Here is a 23,651-nt window from a genome sequence, read left to right on the forward strand (position 1 = left end):
AATGAATTAAGCAATTAAAATTCTAAGCATTATACTAGTTTACTAAAATTTCAGCAAGTAATTAAAGATTTAATTAATTAATAGTAAAAATTGATTCCAGAGTTGAGGTTCATGAAGCAAATTTCATTGGGATTTGGATAGGCAAAACCAAGATTAAGGGAAATACAAGTTTGAAGGAGGTTGATTTTGATTTCCTTTAATTTCTCTTTCAAGCAAACTAAAGAGTGTTTTAAAGGAAACTAAACCCCATTCTCATGCGATGTTTAATTACCCAAAACCCCTGAAGCTCTTTAATCAACTTAAAATTCCTCTTAACCCACTAATTTATTTCTAACATTAGGTGATAAAGTTCATTATCTTGATTATCTATCATAGATTTTCACCTCTCTGTCCTTCAATATAAAATTAAGAACAAAACCTAAAGTGTACCAACAATGGGTATGTAAATATGCACACAAGATAAGAATCAAAATTTATAGATACTAAAATTTGGTTAAAATTAGTCCAAATCCTCAAATAAAACTTAAATCATTATACCCAACTCTGAAATCCTAAGTATCTACTCACTTATGCTTCTATTTACTTATGGAAAATATGAAATGGAAACAATAAAACATGAAAATAAGACTAAAAATAAAAGAACCCAGAAGAAGAGAATCCAAATCTCTAAAAATGGAAGCTGAAAATGTCACTCTGCAAGTGTTCTTCCTCCAAAAATGGCGTGGTTCCTTCTTTCTTTTCGCTTTTGATTTTTCTCTCTCTTTCTCCTTATGGTAAAAATGAGAATATGATGCTTATGTATTCCCTTAAGCTTTGCCCTAAAAATGGTCTCTAAAGGGATAAAGACAAAAGGTGTGAAAAGAGAAAATTTTTCCATGTCAGCAAATCTGTCAGCGCCATCCCACATGCCTCATGTTGATTCAAGTTATTTTTCATGTGCCTCATGTTAATTCGGAGGAGGAGCCTTTAAATTCTACACGACTAGCTACACGGGGCATGTTGAAGTCCTTGAAACTTTTGGTGTGTTTTGTTTCAAAATCTTTGTTTGCACGACCCGCTACATGGGGCATGTTAAAGTCCTTGAAACTTTTGACGTGTTTTGTTCCAAAATCTTTGTTTACACGACTTAGTGTTGAATTTACATTTCTCTTGTTGATTCCTACTGGCTAACTCTTATCTTCACATGACCTTTAACATGGGGTATGTTGAAGCCCTTGAAAATCTCGGCTAGTCTTCTTCCCTAGGTAAATTTTCTTTATTTTTCACACTGCTTTAAGCTTCTAAATCACTTTGAATTTCTTCTATATGGACCTTTTTGCCTTTAAACCTTATTAAAACCTATCAAAAACATTAAAATTCCAAAAATCAAATATAATGAAACTAAAATTAACAAATTAACTAAAATAAGCATTAAAAGCATAAAATTACTAAACTAAAAAGGGCAAAATGGATGCAAAACTACCCTAAAATACCTATACAAAATGGGTTTATCAAATTTCCCCAAACTCAAACCTTTGCTTGTCCTCAAGCAAATTAGAAAATAATTATATGCAATTGGGATTCCTTTTTCTTAGATTCATGAAAATTACTCATCCAAGCTTTCAAACTTACCTCTAGCCACCAACAAACTATATACCCATCTTCAAGGTATAAGGAATTCAATTCTCACCAAAATTATCACCGCCTAGCCTTGGGTAAATTATTCATTCTATCAAACCCAAACCAATTAATTACATGGAGAAATCATGCTCAAATAGGCTCTAAGACAATCCATAAACTAAAGTGTCTCAAATGATGATGAAAATAGTTAAATGAATGAATAATGTGCCAATCCAATAGGCAAACCAACTAATCCAATCTCCACTAATGTAGCAAAACACAATCAAGAGATCAAAAGGACTTTTAGTGGTTGTAATGGGGCTAAGGGGTAACAGTGTGGCTAACAAAGAAAAGGTAAAAGGGAAGCAAAATATGAGAATAATTAAATTGTTAAAAAGATCAAGATACACTTATTTTATTTTATTTTATTTTTATTTTATTTTATTTTATTTTTTTTTTTAGATGGGAGGAAGAACTTTACAATAAATCATCAATGTTAGCATATAATTTTTGAACTCTTTTAGGGACTAAATAAATAACATTGAATTTTGCATTGCAATTGTCCCTTTTTAATCCACCCCCAAACTCATTTTTTTATGTACTTGGGTGGTAAATAATTTTTATAATGTGATATAATTGCTAGCCAATTTTACTTTAGTACTTCTCCCATTTAATTATTATATACTTCTTTTTTTTTTTACTAAGAATCAAAAAGGTATCTATTACTTGAACAAATTATTCTCATAAAGGGTAGGTAAGTATTTAGGTTTATGGCTAGGTAGATTATGGGTACTAAGAAAATAAGGAATACAAATGAAGGTTTAAATTGGTTTCAAAAGGAAATTTTAAAGTGGGGTTGGTTAGGGCTAAAAAATGTGGATTTAAAATTCAAAGAATGTCTTGATCATTTCTCTTTCAAGTGAATACTAAGATTTCGTCTCGAAAGGTCTAGAAGGCTTGTTCTAGGATTAGTGAGAAACAATTAGTTATTTCTTACTCTAGAATTTTTTTTAAGCACTCAAAACTCAATGTAATTAATTGGGTGGCCCTTGGCTAAGAAGATATAAACCTAGATAAGAATCTTATAACCTTATACCAATCCGGAACTTTCAATCCATCAAACCCATCTAGAGGCAAGCTCAATTGCTTTTCAAAATGATTCTCAATCTTCTAAGAATTAGGTAGAAATTTATTTATTTATTTATTTATTTTTTTATGTATGCATGATTCCTAAAATGAATGCAAAACTTAAGTAATAAAAAAAAATGAAATAAAAAACTATATATAATCTATATGCTATTTATATGCAAGTGTATATATTTACATGGTGTAAGTGTATGGTGTATGTGAACTAAGTAACTAAGTATAAATGAAATGCAATGAAATGCAATTTGAGTAATGTAAATAAAAAAAAAGGATTAAAAATTTTACAAAAATTTTGCCCTCCCCCAAACTCAAATGAGACAATGTCCTCATTGGCTTAATTGAAGTGGCAAGGATGTAAATTGAATCAATAAATGATAGCTTAAGAGATAAAAACCAAGAAAGAGTGGAAAGAGTTACCATGTAAAATATATATGCCTAGTGTTGAACGATCAAAATATGTACATGAGGCATGTTAGTTTTAAGTATTTGGAGCATGAGACATGTTGATCAAAAAGCATGAGGCGTGGTGAAGTAAAGGTAAATTTACATGCCTTGTGTTGAATGCTGAGCAACTGACACTGGTAGCAACATGGGGCATGTCATGCTTCATGTAAATTTCGGTCGGTTTCAAAAAGTTTGCAAATTGGAAGCAATTCAAATAGCTCATAGGAGAGCATAAGCCTTAGCATGAGGCATGGTAAAGGAAAGTAGTGTCAGCATGTAGTATGTGAATGTCTAGAAATTACCTTAGATGCTAGATTGTCATAGCTAATAGAAGAGCAGCTGCTGTATTTTCAATAATCCAGTTATATGACTATCAAAAAGCAATATCAGTTATGCTATTAGAATAGCCAATAGAAACTGAGATTAAAGAAAATGATCAATGCAATAGAAATCTGGATTACAAAGAAAATGCAAGTAGCACAGCAAAAGAAACTAATGCAGCCAGCAATGATGAACCAAGCCAACTTAAGATTCATGAAACAAACAAAAATAAAGAAAAACAGAAATTAAACCATTCACAAATAGATAAAACATATGAAAGTTCCAACAACCAGGAGATTAACAGTTGAAATATAACAAAAACTGATCGATGTACAGAATTAAAAGCTAAAGTTTCATAAATTGACTGAAATTAACAAAAACAAAATTCTAAAACTAGGCAGCTGGTTGGTCTTCATCATTGGTGGATTGCACTGGCTCATTTACTGCTACAGGTGCTTGCTCATTAGATTTCTCAGAAGTAGTATCTAGGTTTTTTATCATAGCCTTCATTTCTGCAAAAATATCTTGGCCCCATTTGTACAGTTGGTTAAAAGAGGCTGCCAGCTTGTTATAAATGTCAATCATTTCTTTGTCATGAATTTTCTGCTTTTTCCTGAATGAAGAAAACTTCTTTTTAATCTTTTTCTCAAGCTTGGCTTGCTTCTGACTTAGAGTATCAACCTTAGCCTCTAAAGTTTTCAAAGTAACCACAATATCAGAATTAACATCAGAAACAGGTTGCTGTACTTCACTCATTCTGTCAATTTTGGCTTCCAAATTTTTAAGAAAAATAAGTAAGTCTGATTGTCCAGCAGTAGGTGGGTGAGAGCTAAAAGGACCAGCAACAGTTTGCTATCCTACACCCTGTGATTGCTGCTGTTCTTCATCCTCATGTCCTCCATTTGCCAACACATAAACGTCACCCCTTTTTACATAAATTTTCATTTGAGTCATGATAACCTTGTCCAGAAAGGACTGGCCAACCATAGACACCATAGCATACTTGTGACACCCCTTACCCATCTACAGTGAAGCCGAGCAAAATATGCCACTCAGTGTGCCGGAACACCAATTCATATTTCCCTTTCAATTTATCCCTTTTAATTCATTTATTTATAATTTTTGATAAATCTGAATTTTTCCGTAATTTTTATAGAAAATCTGGCAGAGTGCCGGCTGTAATTTGGAAAAATAGTTCTTCTGAATCTATTAAAAACAATTCCAATATAATCATAATTTCAATCTCAGTCAACCACCAACATATTTTCCACAATTTCTCAATTGACTTCAATATCTCAAAATTTAATTCACTTCATATTATACTTAATTCAATAAAAGATACTTAAATTTATTACTGAACATAGTTCATGAATAATTATATCAAAAGCATAATTACATGAGTTTATAATATACATTACAGAAGTTTACAAAATACAAAATACCGAAATACCAAAAGTGGCCTAATGTCCTACCAAACGCACTGCAAATGTGAGGTGACTCTGAACTCTGTGTGCAGATCTGAAAGCTCACCCAGTATGAGGTCTGTTGGACTCCCCAGCTATGTCTCCAGTACATGCGCGTGGCAAAAGCAATGCGCTAAGCAATTCTGCTTAGTGGTGACAATATGAAATAAAATAAAATAACTAAAATAATATAAATATGTAGAATGTATGTTTACATTTTAGGTATACTTAATTTCGGACATTTGATTAAAATTTTGTAAGATTCATTATCATTGCCCGAGTAACCCCTACTAGTCGACTGGACTGGATATACGGGTAAACTGGTACTGGGTACTAAGTACCTCAGATCATCACAACATCGGTCACATTGTGTCTCCTAGTGTGCAACAAAACAGCTAATAAGCTGTAATAATTATCAGGGATAAAAACCTGAGTATAACAACTCAATCAATATAGCCAAAGGCTATTATGTCACAGAATGGCACGTGAGGCTATAAAACACAGAATGGCATGAAACCATATGCAGTACTGCTAACAGAACCCTATTGGCATGCCAACTTATCCAAACCAATCTTGCTAGGTGTACTAGGGCATGTTACATTCTTAAATTATACAATTCTTGAAATTTAAGTTTAGGTGTTACTATTCATTTCATTAGTCAACAAAAATGTTGACTTTTGCATAGACAATAGGTACATTGGTTATAATATTCCCAACATACCACATTTCGCATTTTAAAATTGTTGGTATTGGTTGCCAATACCATTTCCAAGCTTAATGTTAATTGTTCAAAATTTTTAGATTTCAAGCTTTGTGTTTACTATTCCATTAGTCATTTTTGCAGTGGGAATTTGGCAAAGTGGTCAACATGAAAGTTGTTCTTCATTTTGTATAGTTACATTTATTTTTTTGAATCACTTCATTTGGAGTTTTTTAGCTCAAGTTATGGCCCAAAAACTACAACTGGCCGGATTATAATATTTCCAGATTTTCTGGACTGACCAAATCTATAGTATTTTGAGCAGTGATTTCAGGTCACATTTTGAATATGTTATGGTCATAATTTGGGTTAGGTTTCTTCATGAAAGTTGTAGGTCTATATCTCTGCTTGTTGTTGGTAAAATTTCAGGTCAATTGGACCTTTCTGTACTGAGTTATGACCAAATGACTAAGCACTATTCATTTGGTCATTTTACCCAGGCAGATTGCAGGTTACCCGGATTAGGGCAATCTTTAGGTCAACTTAATTTGGTTTTCTGGGCATAGTTTCTTCACCAAAGTTGTGCCATTATATGTCTAGTTTCATGCACAATTGGCCTTGCACCAATTGGACCTCTAAAACTCCAGTTATTGCTGCCCAAACCTGCTGGACTCATGCCCAGTCCTGCAGGTCACCAAGGGCAGCCTCACTAACTTTAATTCCCACTATACAAACCACTTCATTTCTGATTCACACATAGCCAAATGGTCAATAATTGACCATTAAAACTCTCTTTCACCAAATATATGTACAAAGTCTCAATTTGGATCCAAACCCTAGCTCAACTATCTCAAACCATGCATTTTAACTTGTATTTCATTACTCCACTTAAGAGACTAATACTAAGGGCAACCATACTACCATTTTAGTCCCATGAAATCATCAAAACCTTACCACATCCAAGGCTGCCGAAAATGTGGGATGGGCATACATTTGTTATTAATTAAATTTCTTTGTAAATTTAAACTCGATCATACTCCTCCAACATGAATTGAAAGAGAAAAGCAAGTTAAGTCACTAACCTCTAATGAAGTGAAATTCAAACTTGCTAGGGTTCTTCCTTTTCACTTCTTTTTGCTCCCAAAAGATTCACCAAGATGAAAGAACAAGTTTTTGTGTTGGGAAACTTAGGCTTTAATGGGTGAGAACCAAGAAAATCAAGCTTTGTAAAGCTTGGCCATGGTGAGGCTATGGTGCGGCAAGGAAGAAGAGAGGGAGAGCAGATGGTTGTTTCAGAATTTTTGACTTCTTTCCTTTATTTTTGGTGTATTATAATTGTATTTCTTAAGTTCTAATTGGCCAAACATTTTAATAACCTTATGCTTACATAATGCTTATGTAATAAAGCTAAATTTCTTTCATTTTCTTTTCTTTCCTTTTCTATTTATTTTTAAATAATTTTTCATAAATATTTGCTCATATTTTATGTCATATAATTTATTTACATAAATGGACAAGTTGATAAAAAATCATCTCTGAAGACAAAATGACCAAAATGCCCTCTGTTTGGCTTAACAGACTAAAATTGTCTATACCAATTGAAAAATTTTTCTAAGTATTTTCTTGGTATTCTAATGCCATAGGAACCTCAATGACCCTTCTCTGGAGTCTCAAAAATTATTTTATGAATTTTCCCTAGGGTCTAGGGCTCCTAGTTGCGAGAACCGCAACTTCCCACTAGGTTACCCATCGCTAGGGCAGCAGCTCATTTAACTTGGTTGTATTTTATTTCTAAAATTTTTTCTAAATTTTTCTTATTAATATTTGAGTTAATTATGGTTTCTCCCTTTAGTTAAAATATTTTTCCAGACGTTCTAGCTATTTGGACCGACACCAGTCACCGGAACAGTAGAATATATGGAATTGCTACAGGGAGGGTGTTATAACTCTTCCCCTCTAATTTAAATTTTGTCCTCGAAATTTACCTGATGCAAAAAGTTGAGGGATCTATTTCCTCATCATCTCTTCACTTTTCCAAGTTGCCTCCTCGGTGTTATGGTGCCTCCAATGCACTTTCACCAGTGGAATCTGCTTATTCCTCAACTCTTTCACTTCTTGAGCCAGGATATGTATTGGTTCTTCTTCATATGTCAATTCCGGTTGTACTTCAATTTCTTCCATGGAGATGACATGTGAAGGATCTGAGTGATATCTTCTTAGCATAGAAATATGGAATACATTATGGATTTTATCTAGTTCTGGTGGTAAAGCTAGCTGATAGGCCACTAGTCCCACACGTTCAATGACTTCATATGGGCTAATGAACCTAAGGCTTAACTTACCCTTTCTTCCAAACCGCAGTACTTTCTTCCACGGTGAGACTTTGAGAAACACTTTGCCGCCAACTGCATACTCTATCTCTTTTCTCTTCAAGTCGGCATAAGATTTCTGTCTATCTGAGATAACCTTCAAATTTGCTTTAATTATTTTCACTTTCTCCTCAGTCTGTTTCACCAGGTCTGGTCCTACCAGCTTATCTTCGTCCTATTCAGTCCACCATACAGGGGTTCTACACTTCCTCTTATACAGTACTTCATACGGGGCCATTTGAATGCTAGCTTGGTAGCTATTATTATATGCAAATTCCGCCAGTGGGAGATATCTATCCCAACTCCCCTCAAACTCAATGACACAACTCCTCAGCATATCCTCTAGGATTTGGATTACTCGTTCTGATTGTTCATCCGTCTGAGGATGAAAAGCCGTGCTAAAATGGAGTTGTGTGCCCAAGGCTCCTTGCAACTTTTTCCAGAATCTCGATGTAAACCTTGGGTCTCGATAAGATATGATGGAAAGTGGGATTCCATGCAGTCTAACTATCTCATTGATATACAATTCTGCTAGCTTCTCTAGTGAGTAGTCAGTCCTAACTGGTAGAAAATGTGTTGACTTTGTCAATCTATCCACTATCACCCATACTGCATCATGCTTCTTCTGGGTGAGAGGTAGACCACTAAAAAAAATCCATAGTGACTCGGTCCCATTTCCATTCAGGTATGCTTATAGGCTGTAGCAACTTTGATGGAACTTGATATTCTACTTTAACTTACTGACATGTCAAACACTTAGTAACATAGTCAGCTATATCCTTCTTCATACCAGGCCACCAATAATGAGGCTTCAAATCATTATACATTTTTGTGCTTCCCGAGTGCATAGCATAAACACTAGTATGTGCTTCTTTTAGAATACTAGTCTTCAGTTCCTCATCATCTGGTACACACACTCTTCCTCTGTAGTACAGACACCCATCCGCTTTCATCTCATAATCAGTTTCCTTCCCCTCTAGAATTTTACTCACAATAGCCATCAATTTGTCATCGGCCTTCTGCCCATCTTGTATCTACTGTAGCAAGTATGGCCTCACTTGTAACTCAGCCAAAATAGCTCCATCTTGAGCTAAGGACAGACGGGCATTTAGTGATCTTAAAGCTGTGATGGACTTCCTACTCAAAGTATCAGCAACTACATTTGCCTTCCCAGGATGATAATCTATCACACAATCATAGTCCTTTAGGAACTTAATCTATCGCCTCTGTATAAGATTGAGCTCCTTCTGGGTTGGCAAATATTTTAGATTTTTGTGGTCTGTATATATGTAGCATTTTTCACCATATAAATAATGCCTCCATATCTTCAGTGCGAAGATAATTGCTGCTAACTCCAGGTCATAAGTAGGGTAGTTCTATTCATGTGGCCTTAACTGCCTGGAAGCATAGGCGACCACCTTCCCCTCTTGCATCAATACACACCCTAACCCATTATGCGAGGCATCACTGTAGACCACAAGGTCTTTTCCCGACACTGGCTGTGTTAACACTGGTGCTTCTGTCAACATAGCCTTCAGCCTCTCAAAACTAGCTTGGCACTTATCATTCTAGCCAAATTTCATATTCTTGTGTAATAACTTAGTCATTGGAGCAGCTATAAGAGAGAACCCCTTTATAAATCTTCTGTAATAACCAGCTAGCCCCAAGAAACTTGTAACCTCAGTTGTATTTCTGGGAGGCTTTTATCCCATCACTGCTTCTATCTTTTTGGGATCTACTCTAATCCCTTCAGCTGATACTATGTGTCCAAGGATAGAGATTTCACTCATCCAGAAGTCACACTTGGACAACTTAGCATATAACTTCTTTTCTCACAGGGTTTGCAGAACAATTCTCAAATGTTCATCATATTCTTCCCTGGTCTTGGAATACACTAGAATATCATCAATAAAGATCACTGCAAACCGATCTAAATATGGATGAAAGATACGGTTCATAAGGTCCATAAATGCTGCTGGTGTATTTGTTAACCCAAACGGCATCACTAGGAATTCATAATGTCTATACTGAGTTCTGAATGCAGTTTTTGACACATCTGCATCCTTTACCCTCAACTGATGATACCCTAATCTGAGATCAATTTTTGAAAATACATTGGCTCCCTTCAACTGATCAAACAGATCGTCAATTCTAGGCAACGGATATTTATTCTTCACAGTTTCTTTGTTCAACTGCCGGTAATCAATACATAATCTCAAGGTTCCATCCTTCTTCTTTACAAACAGCACCAGAGCTCCCCATGGTGACACACTGGGGAGTATGAACCCCTTATCGAGTAACTCCTGTAACTGAATTTTTAACTCCCTCAATTCAGTGGGTGCCATCCTATAAGGGGCAATAGAAATTGGTGCTGTACCCTGCATTACTTCAATAGCAAATTCGACTTCTCTTTCTGGTGGTAAACCAGGCAATTCTTCTGGAAATACATCTGGGAAGTCTCTTACTGTGGGTATATCACACAGATTCGGCTTAGCCTGCCTAGTATCAACCACATGTGCTAGGTAAGCTTCACAGCCTTTTCTCATCAGTCTTCTTACAACTGTGGCTGAGATAACATTGGATAGGAAATCTGTCCGTTCACCAATAACAGTAATCTCATTACTCTCAGAAGTTTTGAAAGAAATCCTCTTCAATTTGCAATCAACTATTGCCTGATGATGTGACAACCAGTCCATTCCCAAAATCACATCAAACTCATGTAAGGGCGATTCAATTAGGTCTGTCGAGAATTCATACCCTTGAATCCTCAACAGGCAACCTTTATACACCTTATTCACTACCACACTGTGGCCTAGTGGATTTGCGACCAGAATATCTTGATCACTCTCCTCTACTGAAACTCCCCTCTCTATGAATAGTTTGATGTAGATGTATGAATGAGTGGATCCTAGATCCATCAATGCATGCATAGATATGTTGTAGAGGGAGAACGTACCCCTGATGACGTCTATGGCATCTTGCTCCTCCTGAGCTCTGATGGCATAGGCTCTAGTAGGTACTCTAGCCTCTGGTCTCTCAGCTGACTCAGATGCAGGCCTCAGTGATGGACTAGCTACCTTAGATTTATCGGGCTTCCTACCCCTTTGTGGTGCAGGAGCAGGTCTATCTGCTTGTGCTGGAGAAGCTATAGTAGTCCTATTCGAACAATTTTTGATCTGATGTTCTGTAGATCCACACTGTAAGCATGCACCAATCACTCGCCAACAGTCCCTCTTATGCCACTTCGCAAGACGTGCGTAAGATCTTTGGGTTGGTCCTCGAACACCGTCCCTGGAGAGCTGCCCACTGATGGTGTGGACTGGCCTCTCCTAGGTGTAAACTGTGGTCTGGGCCCCTAGGACTGACTCTGACCTTGTGGTTATCCTGAACCCTGAGCAGAAGGACCCTTACTCTTCTTACTGGGAGCAGAAAATGAACTGGACTGACTCGGACCCCTCTTCTGCTGTCTTTCCATTCTAGTTTGCTCATTTTTTCGGACCCTTTCTACTTTCGATGCAGCATCTACTAATTTGGCAAAATCTGTGATCTCCAATGCTGTTATCATGACTTTGATATTGTCATTGAGCCCTTCTTCGAACCTTCTGCACCTTTCTGCCTCTATAGGGACTATCTCCCTCCCATACCGGCTTAGTCTGACGAATTCTTGCTCATACTCTACCACTGATAGTTGCCTCTGTCTCAGACTGATAAATTCTCTTCTTCTCTCTTCTAAATACACCTTACTGACATACTTCTTCCTAAACTCTGTTAGGAAGTAATCCCAGGTGATTTGATCCGGTTGCACCTCACTGGTTACTGTGTCCCACCACTAGTATGGATCATCCTGAAGTAGAGACACAACACCCTCCAGGTTCTGCTTGGGGCTGCAATGAAGCCGTTTCAGCACTCTGATTGTTCTATCCAACCAATTTTCAGCTGTCATGGGATCATCCTCCTTCTTCCCAAAGAAATCCACAGCCCTATGTTTTCGTAGTTTCTCCAAATGGGATTTCTATGGTGCTGGTGGAGGTTGTGGCTGTGGTTGTGGTGGTGGAATTGCCTCCCATCATTTATCGGTAAAACTCGGTCATTTGTTGAAATAATGCAAACTGAGGTTGGGCAGGTGCCTCAGCTGCTGGTGGAGCAGATTCTCCTCTGGCCCCAGATTTAGCCCTTAGTGGAGCACGACTCTCCACCTCTTCATCAACTGCTCTTTGAGAAGCAGGATCCATATCCTGATCAAAATAACAAAACAAATAGATCTGCATTAGTGTCACCTCAACAGTTATAAATTCAATGCAATGGTATACACTCTATCTAGGCCCAGAAATGCTTAAACCGAAGCTCTGATACCATTAAATGTGACACCCCTTACCCATCTACAGTGTAGCCGAGCAAGATATGCCACTCAGTGTGCCAGAGCACCAATTCATATTTCCCTTTCAATTTATCCCTTTTAATTCATTTATTTATAATTTTTGATAAATCTGAATTTTTTCGCAACTTTTATAGAAAATCCGGCAGAGTGCCGGCTGTAATTTGGAAAAACAATTCTTCTGAATCTGTTAAAAACACTTCCAATATAATCATAATTTCAATCTCAGTCAACCACCAACATATTTTCCACAATTTCTCAATTGACTTCAATATCTCAAAATTTAATTCACTTCATATTATACTCAATTTAATAAAAGATACTTAAATTTATTACTGATCATAGTTCATGAATAATTACATCAAAAGCATAATTACATGAGTTTATAATATACATTACAGAAGTTTATAAAATACAAAATACCGAAATACCAAAAGTGGCCTAATGCCCTACCAAATGCACTGCAAATGTGAGGTGACTCTGAACTCTGTGTGCAGATATGAAAGCTCACCCAGTATGAGGTCTGCTGGACTCTCCAGCTATGTCTCCAGTACCTGCGCGTGGCAAAAGCGACGCGCTAAACAATTCTGCTTAGTGGTGACAATATAAAATAAAATAAAATAACTAAAATAATATAAATATGTAGAGTGTATGTTTATATTTTAGGTAGACTTAATTTCGGACATTTGATTAAAATTTTGTAAGATTCATTATCATTGCCCGAGTAACCCCTACTAGTCGACTGGACTGGATATACAGGTAAACTGGCACTGGGTACTAAGTACCTCAGACCATCACACCATCGGTCACATTGTGTCTCCCGATGTGCAACAGAACAGCTAATAAGCTATCATAATTATCAGGGATAAAAATCCGAGTATAACAACTCAATCAACATAGCCAAAGGCTATTATGTCACAGAATGGCACGTGAGGCCATAAAACACAGAATGGCATGAAGCCATATGCAGTACTACTAACAGAACCCTATTGGCATGCCAACCTATCCAAACCAATCTTGCTAGGTGTACTAGGGCATGTTGCATTCTTAAATTGTATAATTTTTGAAATTTAAGTTTATGTGTTACTATTCATTTTATTAGTTAACAAAAATGTTGACTTTTGCATAGACAATAGGTACACTGGTTATAATATTCCCAACATACTACATTTTGCATTTTGAAATTGTTGGTATTGGTTGCCAATACCATTTCCAAGTTTAATATTAATTGTTCAAAATTTTCAGATTTCAAGCTTTGTGTTTACTGTTCTATTATTCATTTTTGCAGTAGGAATTTGGCAAAGTGGTCAACATAAAAGTTGTTCCTTATTTTGTCTAGTTACATTTTTTTTTGAATCACTCCATTTGAAGTTTTGTGGCTCAAGTTATGGCTCAAAAATCACAACTGGCCGGATTACAAATTTTCCAGATTTTCTGGACTAACCAAATCTATAGTATTTTGAGTAGTGACTTTAGGTCACTTTTTGAACATGTTATGGTCATAATTTGGGTTAGATTTATTCATGAAAGTTGTAGGTCTATATCTCAGCTTGTTGTGGGTAAAATTTCAGGTCAATTGGACCTTTCTACATTGAGTTATGACCAAATGACTAAACACTGTTTATTTGGTCATTTTACCTAGGCAGATTGCAAGTCAACAGGATTAAGGTAATCTTTAGGTCAACTTGGCTTGGTTTTCTAGGCATGGTTTCTTCACCAAAGTTGTGCCATTATGTGTCTAGTTTCATGTAAAATTGGCCTTGCACCAATTGAACCTCTAAAACTCCAGTTATTGCTGCCCAAACCTGCTGGACTCATGCCTAGTCCTGCAGGTCACCAAGGGCAGCCTCTCTAACTTCAATTCCTACTACACAAACCACTTCATTTCTGATTCACACACAGCCAAATGGTCAATAAATGACCATTAAAACTCTCACAAAGTCTCAATTTGGGTCTAAACCCTAGCTCAACTATCTCAAACCATGCATTTTAACTTGCATTTCATTACTCCACTAAAGAGACTAATACTAAGGGCAGCCATACTACCATTTTAGTCCCATGAAATCATCAAAACCTTACCACATCCAAGGCTGCCAAAAATGTGGGATGGGCATACACATGTTATTTATTAAATTTCTTTGTAAATTTAAACTCAATCATACTCCTCCAACATGAATTGAAAGAGAAAAGCAAGTTAAGTCACTAACCTCTTATGGAGTGAAATTCAAACTTGCTAGGGTTCTTCTTTTTCACTTCTTTTTGCTCTCAAAAGATTCACCAAGATGAAAGAACAAGTTTTTGTGTTGGGAAACTTAGGCTTTAATGGGTGAGAACCAAGAAAATCAAGCTTTGTAAAGCTTGGCCATGGTGAGGCTATGGTGTGGCAAGGACGAAGAGAGGGAGAGCAGATGGTTGTTCCAGAATTTTTGACTTCTTTCCTTTATTTTTGGTGTATTATAATTGTATTTCTTAAGTTCTAATTGGCCAAATATTTTAATGACCTTATGCTTACATAATACTTATGTAATAAAGCTAAATTTCTTTCATTTTCTTTTCTTTCCTTTCCTATTCATTTTTAAATAATTTTTCATAAATGTTTGTTCATATTTTATGTCATATAATTTATTTAGATAAATGGACAAGTTGGTCAAAAATCATCTCTGAAGACGAAATGTAACACCCCTAAGTTCGGTAGTGCGTTCTGCTGCTCCGGTGACCAGTGTTGTCCAGACAGCTAGGATGCCTAGAACTACACTTCAATATGAGTGGGGAGACATAAAATAATGAAATACAAGAAAAGAAAATACAAGAAAAACAAAGGAAAAATAATAGCAAAGAAATGTAGCCAAGTTAAGCGAGCCGGGAATCCTAGCGATGAGTGACCGCACCGGGAAGTCACGGCATGGACCGTTGACTAGCCCTGGACTGCGGGGAACCCTGAAAAATATTTTTAGGACCTAAAGAGACATCAATTGAAGTATAAATATCATTAGAAATATCAAATAAAAATTAAATAATTAGTACAAAGAAAAGTGAAAAATCGAGAAAACGGTAAAACTCGGTGTTACCGAAAAATCGAGAATATAACCCGAATATGGGCATTTTGATCATTTGACCCCTAGAGTTGAATTTTGATCTAATTTTCCATTAAAAATAAATAGTATTAAATTTTGAAAATTCATAAAAAAAAAATGAAATTGGAATAAAATATTGGAATTGGATGAAATAAAGGGGTGTAATTTAGAATATTGGAAAGTTTAAGTATTAAAATAATTTAATATTAATTAGTGGAGGTATAAAAGCTGTTTGGGACATGTGTATATCCACTAAGACCCATCTTCAACCCTCATGAACCCCTTAGCCGAATTGTTTTTCTTAAGCTTCCTCCATGGCCAAATTTTGAAAGCTTCCTAAAGTCCACCATTTTCAACTCAAACCCCAAAGCTTGCTTTATTAACTTTGCTCCCCACATCACAAGAAAGAGATTGATGGTAATTTGAAGGAGATTAGTTGAGGTTTGATCAAGCTCCAACAATAGGTAAGTGTTCAAATTCCTTTCCTTCTTAAGTAAAGTTTGTAGGAAGCTTGAGATAAGTGAATTGATGAAGAAATTTTGTGGTTTTGATGGGTTATTATTATGTACTATTTTTGGCAGCCATAGTGATTAAAGAACTTTGAATTGTTTTCACATATATATGATGGGGATTGAAGTTAATTAAAGAAATTAAAGGTATTATATGAGTAGTCAAGCTAATTCATGTGTATGTGTGAAATTAGTGCATTTGAATTTGGAACTTGGTAAGAGATATTGAAGACCGTAGCTAATGGAAATCTTTGGCAGCCTTGAAGTTCAATGAAGAGTACTTAATTTGATGAAATTATTGGATGAATTATGGTACCAAGGATTGATGAATGTGTATGTAAATTAGTAGTGGAAATTATATGTAATGATTAGGTGTATTTATGTGCATATATTGCTAAATTTGGACTTTGTGGTTTAGGGTTGTATTTGATGTATTGAGAATATTTGTATTCTGTCCAAATTGACCATAGTAAGAAGTGATAAATGAATATGGAATGGTATAAAATCAGAATTAGGTATGGGGATTTAAAGTAGAGCAAGTTAAATGTGTGTTTGAATTGGGGTTTGAAAGGCATATAGAGGGCAGTATGCATTTTAGCCTATAACTTTAAATGTGTAACCTCAATTGGTATGAGACCAATTGGAGGTGAAACTAGGCACAAAATGTGCCAACTTTCATTGAGAAAGCATACCAAAATTCTGCTTTCAAGGTGACGTAAAAAAATGACCAATTCGGATTAAGTGCAATTGAAACCTGAAAACTGACCAATTGGGCAGCAGTTAATGTTTAGGCCATAACTCACTCAAAATAGGTCCAATTGACCTGAAATTTTAACCATGAATAGTTAAGACCCATACCTACAAGTCTTATGAAGACACCAAAGCCCAGAAATGACCAGAAGTAAGTCAAAAAGCTTGCACAAGTTCGGGTCCAAAAACTGGCCGAACCAAAGTTGACCAAATTGACCTAAAATTGACCTAATTTGATACCATTTGACCAGCAATAGTATAATGACCATAACTTGGTCTACTTAACTCGGATTGACCTAAAATTTTTCCCCGCGTGCAATAAGACATAGATCTACAAGTTTGTAGTTTTGACAAGAAACCCGAAAACCGAGGGAACTAGATCGTTTGGCTAGGTCAAACTAGTATCCCGGAATCCAGCAAGTTGCATTAAAATGCACTAAACAAGGAAACGAGTTTGGTAAAACGTACCAACCCTAAAATACTATCGAATAGGACATATTAATAACGTTAAAACCTAATTTACCTAGAACGCATCGAGGGTCGATATATTAGGTGATTAAGCAAATAAAGGTTTTCAGTGAATAATTGAATTCAGTGAATTACTTATCGAACATTATCGTTAGAGACAATTTAATTTAGCACTGAAACACTTCAAATTGTGTTTCTCAGTTACTAAAGACTCAGGAAAAGAGAAGGAAACACTGAGTCCCGACCAGGAGACAGTCATCAGAGGTTTGTGCACAACTAGTTTTCAACTGATTTTGCTCTGAATAATATTTCATATGATTAATTGTATGTTATTGTTTTAAGTTGTGTTTGTGCACAACTAGTTTTTAACTGATTTTACTTTGAATATTTCATATGATTAAATGACATATTTTTCTTATGTATTATGTTTAACAAGCATTGGATTTAATTCAATGATTATTGAAAATTGTTATTGTATGTATGAATTCAGCTTTGTAAAATGGTATTTCCACAAGTATTAAGCATTGTTATGGATTGAACAAATTATGTTTTGGAAAATTGTAATAGAACATGTTTTGAGTTGTGAAGGTAATTTTCATGGAAAAATGCAAATTTATGATTTGAATTGTGATGAGCATAAAAAATTATTGGATATTAGAATTGACTTTGAATCGAATTATATTGTGATTTATGCTCACTAAATGGATTGTAATATTGTTTTATATCTCACTATAGATGCTTGACTAGGTTATTACCCGTCTCTCTCATTTGTTGAGAAGATAATGGAGTTAGTTGTGTTTTGATTACCATGGTACGTGCACAAGCTTAGATTTTCCTCTGATTTGAGGTTAGATCTAAGTTTATTTTATCGTTATGGCCCTTGCGGAAGATTCATTATTGTGATGGTACTGTGCACGATGATTCGACCTCCCCGACCATAGGGAGTTAGAATCTGATTCGACCTCCCCAACCATAGGGAGTTAGAATCACATCGAATATGGCCCTTTCGGATTAGTCTTGCATGGTTAGTGAGATAAAGAATGATTTTTGAGATAAAGAATGATTTTTGAGATAAAGAATGATTTTTGAGATAAAGAATGAGTTTTGAGATACAGTATGATTTTTGAGATACAGTATGATTTTTGAAATACATAATGATTTTTTAGATACAGACTGGCTTTTGAATGGTAAGAAATTTTGATTTCAATTATGGTTTATGTATAATTGATTTCGTTAGAATTATTTAAATGGATAGTCATGATTTGATAAATTGAATTTTGTGATCAAAGTCATTTATACAAATGATTTACATTATTGGCAATGAATATTTTGAGTTGTGGAATTTGATGAGTATTCAGATTTCCAAATTATTTACTATAAATTTTATCAATGTATATTGTACTATGTTTTAAATTATAGTTGTGCACCACTGAGTTCACCACTCAGCGATAGCTTTGTATGCTGTCGCAGGTAAGAAGAGCATAGAGCAATGATTAAACTTCCTTGAAGATACATTCAGATCAGCTCCAGGTATATCATAGATATACCCATGTACATAGGTTTTGATGTATGCATGTAATAATATGTATGTAAATTATTTGAGCAGTTGTAAATTAAAATTGTACATTGAAGTTGTAAAGTGAATTATGAATGATTTTGACTTTTTAAATTTGTATTATATTTCCTTTATCTCATCCTTTGAAAATACTGAAAAATTGTTGTGGATTGAGTTGAGAAAAATATTGTGTTGAATTTTGTTAGAGTTGATATTTGGAAAAATATTGAAGTGCTTTTTACAGGTTTTTTGAAGAACTGTTTTATCCAAAATACAAAGGGCACTCTGCCAAAATTTTTACAGAAATTCCAAATAATTCAAATGTGTCAATTCTATCACTTCAGTTCAAAAAGGTTTTAACACCTGTAAATAGTGCTCACCACTGTAAAAGAAGTAAGAAAAGTTTTGAAAATCCCTTGTAGTGTATTTAATGGGTTATCAGTAGACGGAGTTGGTAATTCATTAGGTATACTATGGGATCATGTTATGCCTTACAGAGGGGTAGGGTGTGACACGAAATGACCAAAATGCCCTCCGTTTGGCTTAACAGACTAAAATTGTCTATACCGATTGAAAAATTTTCCTAAGCATTTTCTTGGCATTCTAATGTCATAGGAACATTAATGACCCTTCTCTGGAGTCTCAAAAATTATTTTATGAACTTTTCCTCCGGTCTAGGGCTCCTAGTTGCGAGAACCGTAACTTCCCACTAGGTTACCCATCGCTAGGGCAGCAGCTCATTTAACTTGGTTGTATTTTATTTCTAAAATTTTTCCTAAATTTTTCTTATTAATATTTGAGTTAATTATGGTTCCTCACTTTAGTTAAAATATTTTTTCAAACGTTCTAGCTGTCCGGACTGACATCGGTCACCGAAATAGTAGAATGTACGGAATTGCTACAGGGAGGGTGTTACAATACTGGTCAGGGTTAAAACCAAATGATTTGGCAATTATAGTCACCATCCCTCCAACAACTATACTACCAGCTGAATTCTTAGACCCTATGTGTTCTATATGAGAGCAAAGAAAATAAGCTCCGTTTATCTTCTTCTTTTCTTTCATGCACCATAAAAAGAATAAATCATTCTTTCCTACAACTCCATTACTGTGCCCTCTACCTAGTATAGTGTAAGACATAAATCTTTACAAGTATCTTAGAGCAGGGTCTTGGATAGTTGAGGCCTTAGCAGAACAAGGGTTGTAGTATTTTCCATATGGTGCAATTGACTTCAAAATGTAGGGGGGTCATAAATAGTTCTTTGCTGCTCAATCACTTTTGCACCATCATTACAAAAACCAAATAAGGCATTCACTTGAGCAGTGTCAAGTTCTCTGTCTTGACCCAAACACCTGAAGGAAATGTTGTCCCTATGGTTATTGTTTGTGGGCTAGAAATCCAATTGCAGTGAGCTTAAAAATTCAAATGTCAACTCCTTAGAAGCAGGTTCTTGAATCTTCGCAAAATCACTCCAACCTATATTTTCCAAATATTCACTAACAGATTCATAAAGCCCTATCTCCCTGAGACTGTGTTCATCAATGTACTTGGTGGCTAGAATTTCTTTTTAGCAAGTGCCTCATAATTTTTCCTCATTTCGAAGTCTCTAAAAGTCCATGGGTAAGATGAGTTTACTTGATTACCAGATTGAGGGATAACTGGAGTAGTTTGAGACACTGTTGGTGAATGATGCAGAGGTGATTGAACCTTAGTTGGAGCAAAAGAGACTTGTGGTGAGATAGGAATTTGGGCAGCAGAGCGGGTTTTGGCACTAACAGGTCATGGGGAAACAACCCTAGGTTGTTTCGGTGGAGCAGAAGAGCGAAGCACTGATTTCTTTCTTTTTTGTGTCTCATACATAGCTGAAGAGGCAGATTTTGTGTGTTTTTGGGATGGAGGTGTGGCGTTTTGGGTTGCATTATCGGGATTAGGGGTGGAATGAGAGGATTGGCGAGGAGGAGATTTACGGTTTGTATCGGGACTTTAGGGATTTGCGGCAAAAATGGGTGTTTTGGGTTGAGCATTGGGTGATGTAGGATTTGGTGTTGGGGTTGAAGAGTTACTATTAGTAGCCATTTTTATGGCTGGTAGCTTGGGTATGTGGGTTGAAGGCTCTTTGGTGCGCACCATGGAAGGAACAGTGAAGATTTTTGAGTCGTGCGGTTGATGAGATGAAAATGGAATGAGATGGCTAGGGTAAAGGTTTAAGTGGTGACATACCTAGGGTCTGACATGAGGCATATTGAGAATAGTTGGGAGGTGACATGCCCTATGTGATTTGGTGTGAGATGAATAACATGAGGCATGTTGGAATAAAAGGGAAAAGTTACATGCCCTGTGTGATTGTACATGAGGTTCTACATGAGACATGTGAGAACCCTTGGAACTCTTGGCAGGTTTTACATTTTTAGCAATTTAAAGTGCTAAGAACATGTTTTGGTGGTGACACTACCCCCAGCATACATCATGTTGAACCTAGTGCTAAAATGACTTGATATACAACCTAAAAATGTGATCCTAAACACACTAAAACCAAACCAAAAACACAATTTGCACTAAAATTTCACTCAAAACCCAATTGAAACCCAATTAATCGCTAAGAACAATTAAAATCCATTAGTCCACCAAAATAAACTAAAACATTATTTAAGTAATATTCACATTAACAATCACACCACAAGTAATAACACTCAAATTCAACCCCAAACTTATCATTAAAAAAAAAAAAATCATGAACAAGGAACAAAATTCTGCTGTAGACACTGTTCATATGACTAAATTTCAGCAGAATTGTATCATGAAATTTCACAAAATATCTAATGGCAAATATATCAATCTCAGTGAAATACATCAAAATTAATTACCAAAAAGTAAAATCAAAAGCATGCTGCTATTGATTACCATGAAAGTTCCTATATTTCTCACCAATTTCCTCAAAATGTTGCAACAAAAATGGCCTTTCACTCTACCATGTTGCTATAATAAGACATAAAGCTCAAATTAGTTCAGATTTGGCTTTGTTAAGAACAATATGCATCATGGAAGACAAATATAAGATTCATCAACTTCTCAAACACTTATTCCTTTAATTCAGCATACTCATTTGCTTGAAAAAAAAATCTCCATTAACCTGCAGAAAGAAATTTTAATGTCAAATTTGAGTTCAATGGGGTATAAAATAAAACAAAATAAAAGAAAAATTAAGTATAAGGAAAAATTTTGGGTGCCTTCCAAAGAGCGCTAATTTTAGGTCATTAGCTTGACCCTCCTTAATTTAGTGAATTGGTGGATTATCTAGGAAACAACTTGTTCTCTTCTGAATGAGCTGGCCTGTGATATAAATCTTGAACTTTTGACCATTAACTTTAAAAATCGCAAAATTTTCACTCCAAATATCCACAGCTCCATGGGGATAAACTTTAACAACCTTAAAAGGAGCAGACCATCTTGATTTCAACTTCCCAGGAAAGAGTCTAAGTTTAGAATTATACAATAGAACCAGGTCACCCTCTTTAAGCTCCTTTCTTTTAATATACTTATCATGCCAAAATCTAGTCTTTTCCTTAAAAATCCTAGCATTCTCATATGAATCCAACCTTATCTCTTCAAGTTCATTTAATTGAAGTAATCTTTTATCTCTAGCACTTTTTAAATCAAAATTCAAAGTTTGGATTGACCAATATGCTTTGTGTTCCAACTCAACTGGCAAATGACATGATTTCCCATAGACTAGCTTAAAAGGTGTAGCTCCAATGGGTGTCTTATAAGCTGTCCTGTATGCCCATAATGCATCATCTAGCCTTAATGACCAATCCTTCCTTGAATGATTAACGATTTTTTCCAAAATTCTCTTCAATTCCCTATTACATACTTCAACTTGCCCACTGGTCTGAGGGTGGTAAGGTGTAGCTACCTTATGAGTAGCCCCATATTTCTTTAAAAGATTTTCAAACTATTTATTGCAGAAATGAGATCCACCATCATTGCTTATAGCTCTTGGTGCTCTAAATCTAGTGAAAATGAAAATTTTCAAAAATTTCACTACTACCCTTGCATCATTTGTAGGGGAAGCAATGGCCTTAACCCATTTTGACACATAATCCACACCTACCAAAATATATTTATTCCCAAAAGATGATGGGAATGGTCCCATGAAATCTATGCCCTAAACATCAAATAACTCAATCTCCAAAACTCCTTGTTGTGGCATTTCATTTTTCTTTGAGATGTTCCCCACTCTTTGACATCTATCACATCTCAAAATAAATTCTCTCATAATTTTGAACATGTGTAGCCAATAAAAACCAGCTTGAAGTACTTTAGCCATTGTTTTATCCATACTAAAATGACCTCCATAGTCAGAAGAATGACAATGCTCTAAAATGTTTTCTATTTCCTCTTCAGGCACGCACCTACTAACTAAACCATCATTACATCTCTTAAATAGCAGTGGATCCTCCCATGTATAAAATTTCACATCATGTAAAAATTTCTTTTTCTGTTGATAGCTAAAATCTGGTGGGAGAACTCCACATGACAGGTAATTGACAAAATCTGCAAACCATGGCAATGCAGCAACAATAACTAGCAATTGCTCATTCGAGAAAAACTCATGAATTGGCAATTCTTCTTTATTTCCATCTTTACTCTCATACTTAATCCTTGATAGATGATCCACTACAACATTTTCATCTCCTTTTTTATCTTTAATTCGTAAATCAAACTCTTGTAACAATAGAACCCATCTTATCAGTCTTGACTTTGCTTCTTTTTTATTCATCAAATATCTTATGGTGGCATGGTCTGTATAGACAATCACTTTTGATCCAACCAGATATGAGATAAACTTTTCCACAACAAATACCATAGCTAAAAATT

The 23,651-nt window shown here is 35.5% G+C and overlaps 1 protein-coding gene across 1 annotated transcript; it reads right to left on the reverse strand.

Moving 5' to 3' along the window:
- Positions 1 to 22,047: 22,047 nt before the first annotated feature.
- LOC131182891 (uncharacterized) lies at positions 22,048 to 23,640 on the reverse strand. The gene is made up of 3 exons (XM_058152247.1): positions 23,079 to 23,640; positions 22,822 to 22,880; positions 22,048 to 22,725 (listed from the first exon to the last, which is right to left on the reverse strand). Exons 1-3 carry the CDS (start codon positions 23,638 to 23,640, stop codon positions 22,048 to 22,050), a joined length of 1,299 nt encoding a protein of 432 aa, XP_058008230.1.
- Between the last annotated feature and the right edge of the window lie 11 nt (positions 23,641 to 23,651).

Source organism: Hevea brasiliensis, chromosome 9 (assembly GCF_030052815.1).
Source record: "Hevea brasiliensis isolate MT/VB/25A 57/8 chromosome 9, ASM3005281v1, whole genome shotgun sequence".
In the NCBI taxonomy this organism is placed as follows: domain Eukaryota; kingdom Viridiplantae; phylum Streptophyta; class Magnoliopsida; order Malpighiales; family Euphorbiaceae; genus Hevea; species Hevea brasiliensis.

Excerpts from the sequence above, each read along its gene's own strand:
- LOC131182891 (XM_058152247.1), bottom strand. The coding sequence starts at position 23,640 with ATGGTATTTGTTGTGGAAAAGTTTATCTCATATCTGGTTGGATCAAAA. Across the intron at positions 22,881-23,078 it reads GGCTAAAGTACTTCAAGCTG|GTGTGGATTATGTGTCAAAA; the intron begins GTTTTTATTGGC and ends ATATTTTGGTAG. Across the intron at positions 22,726-22,821 it reads CCCCTACAAATGATGCAAGG|TTTGAAAATCTTTTAAAGAA; the intron begins GTAGTAGTGAAA and ends TGCAATAAATAG.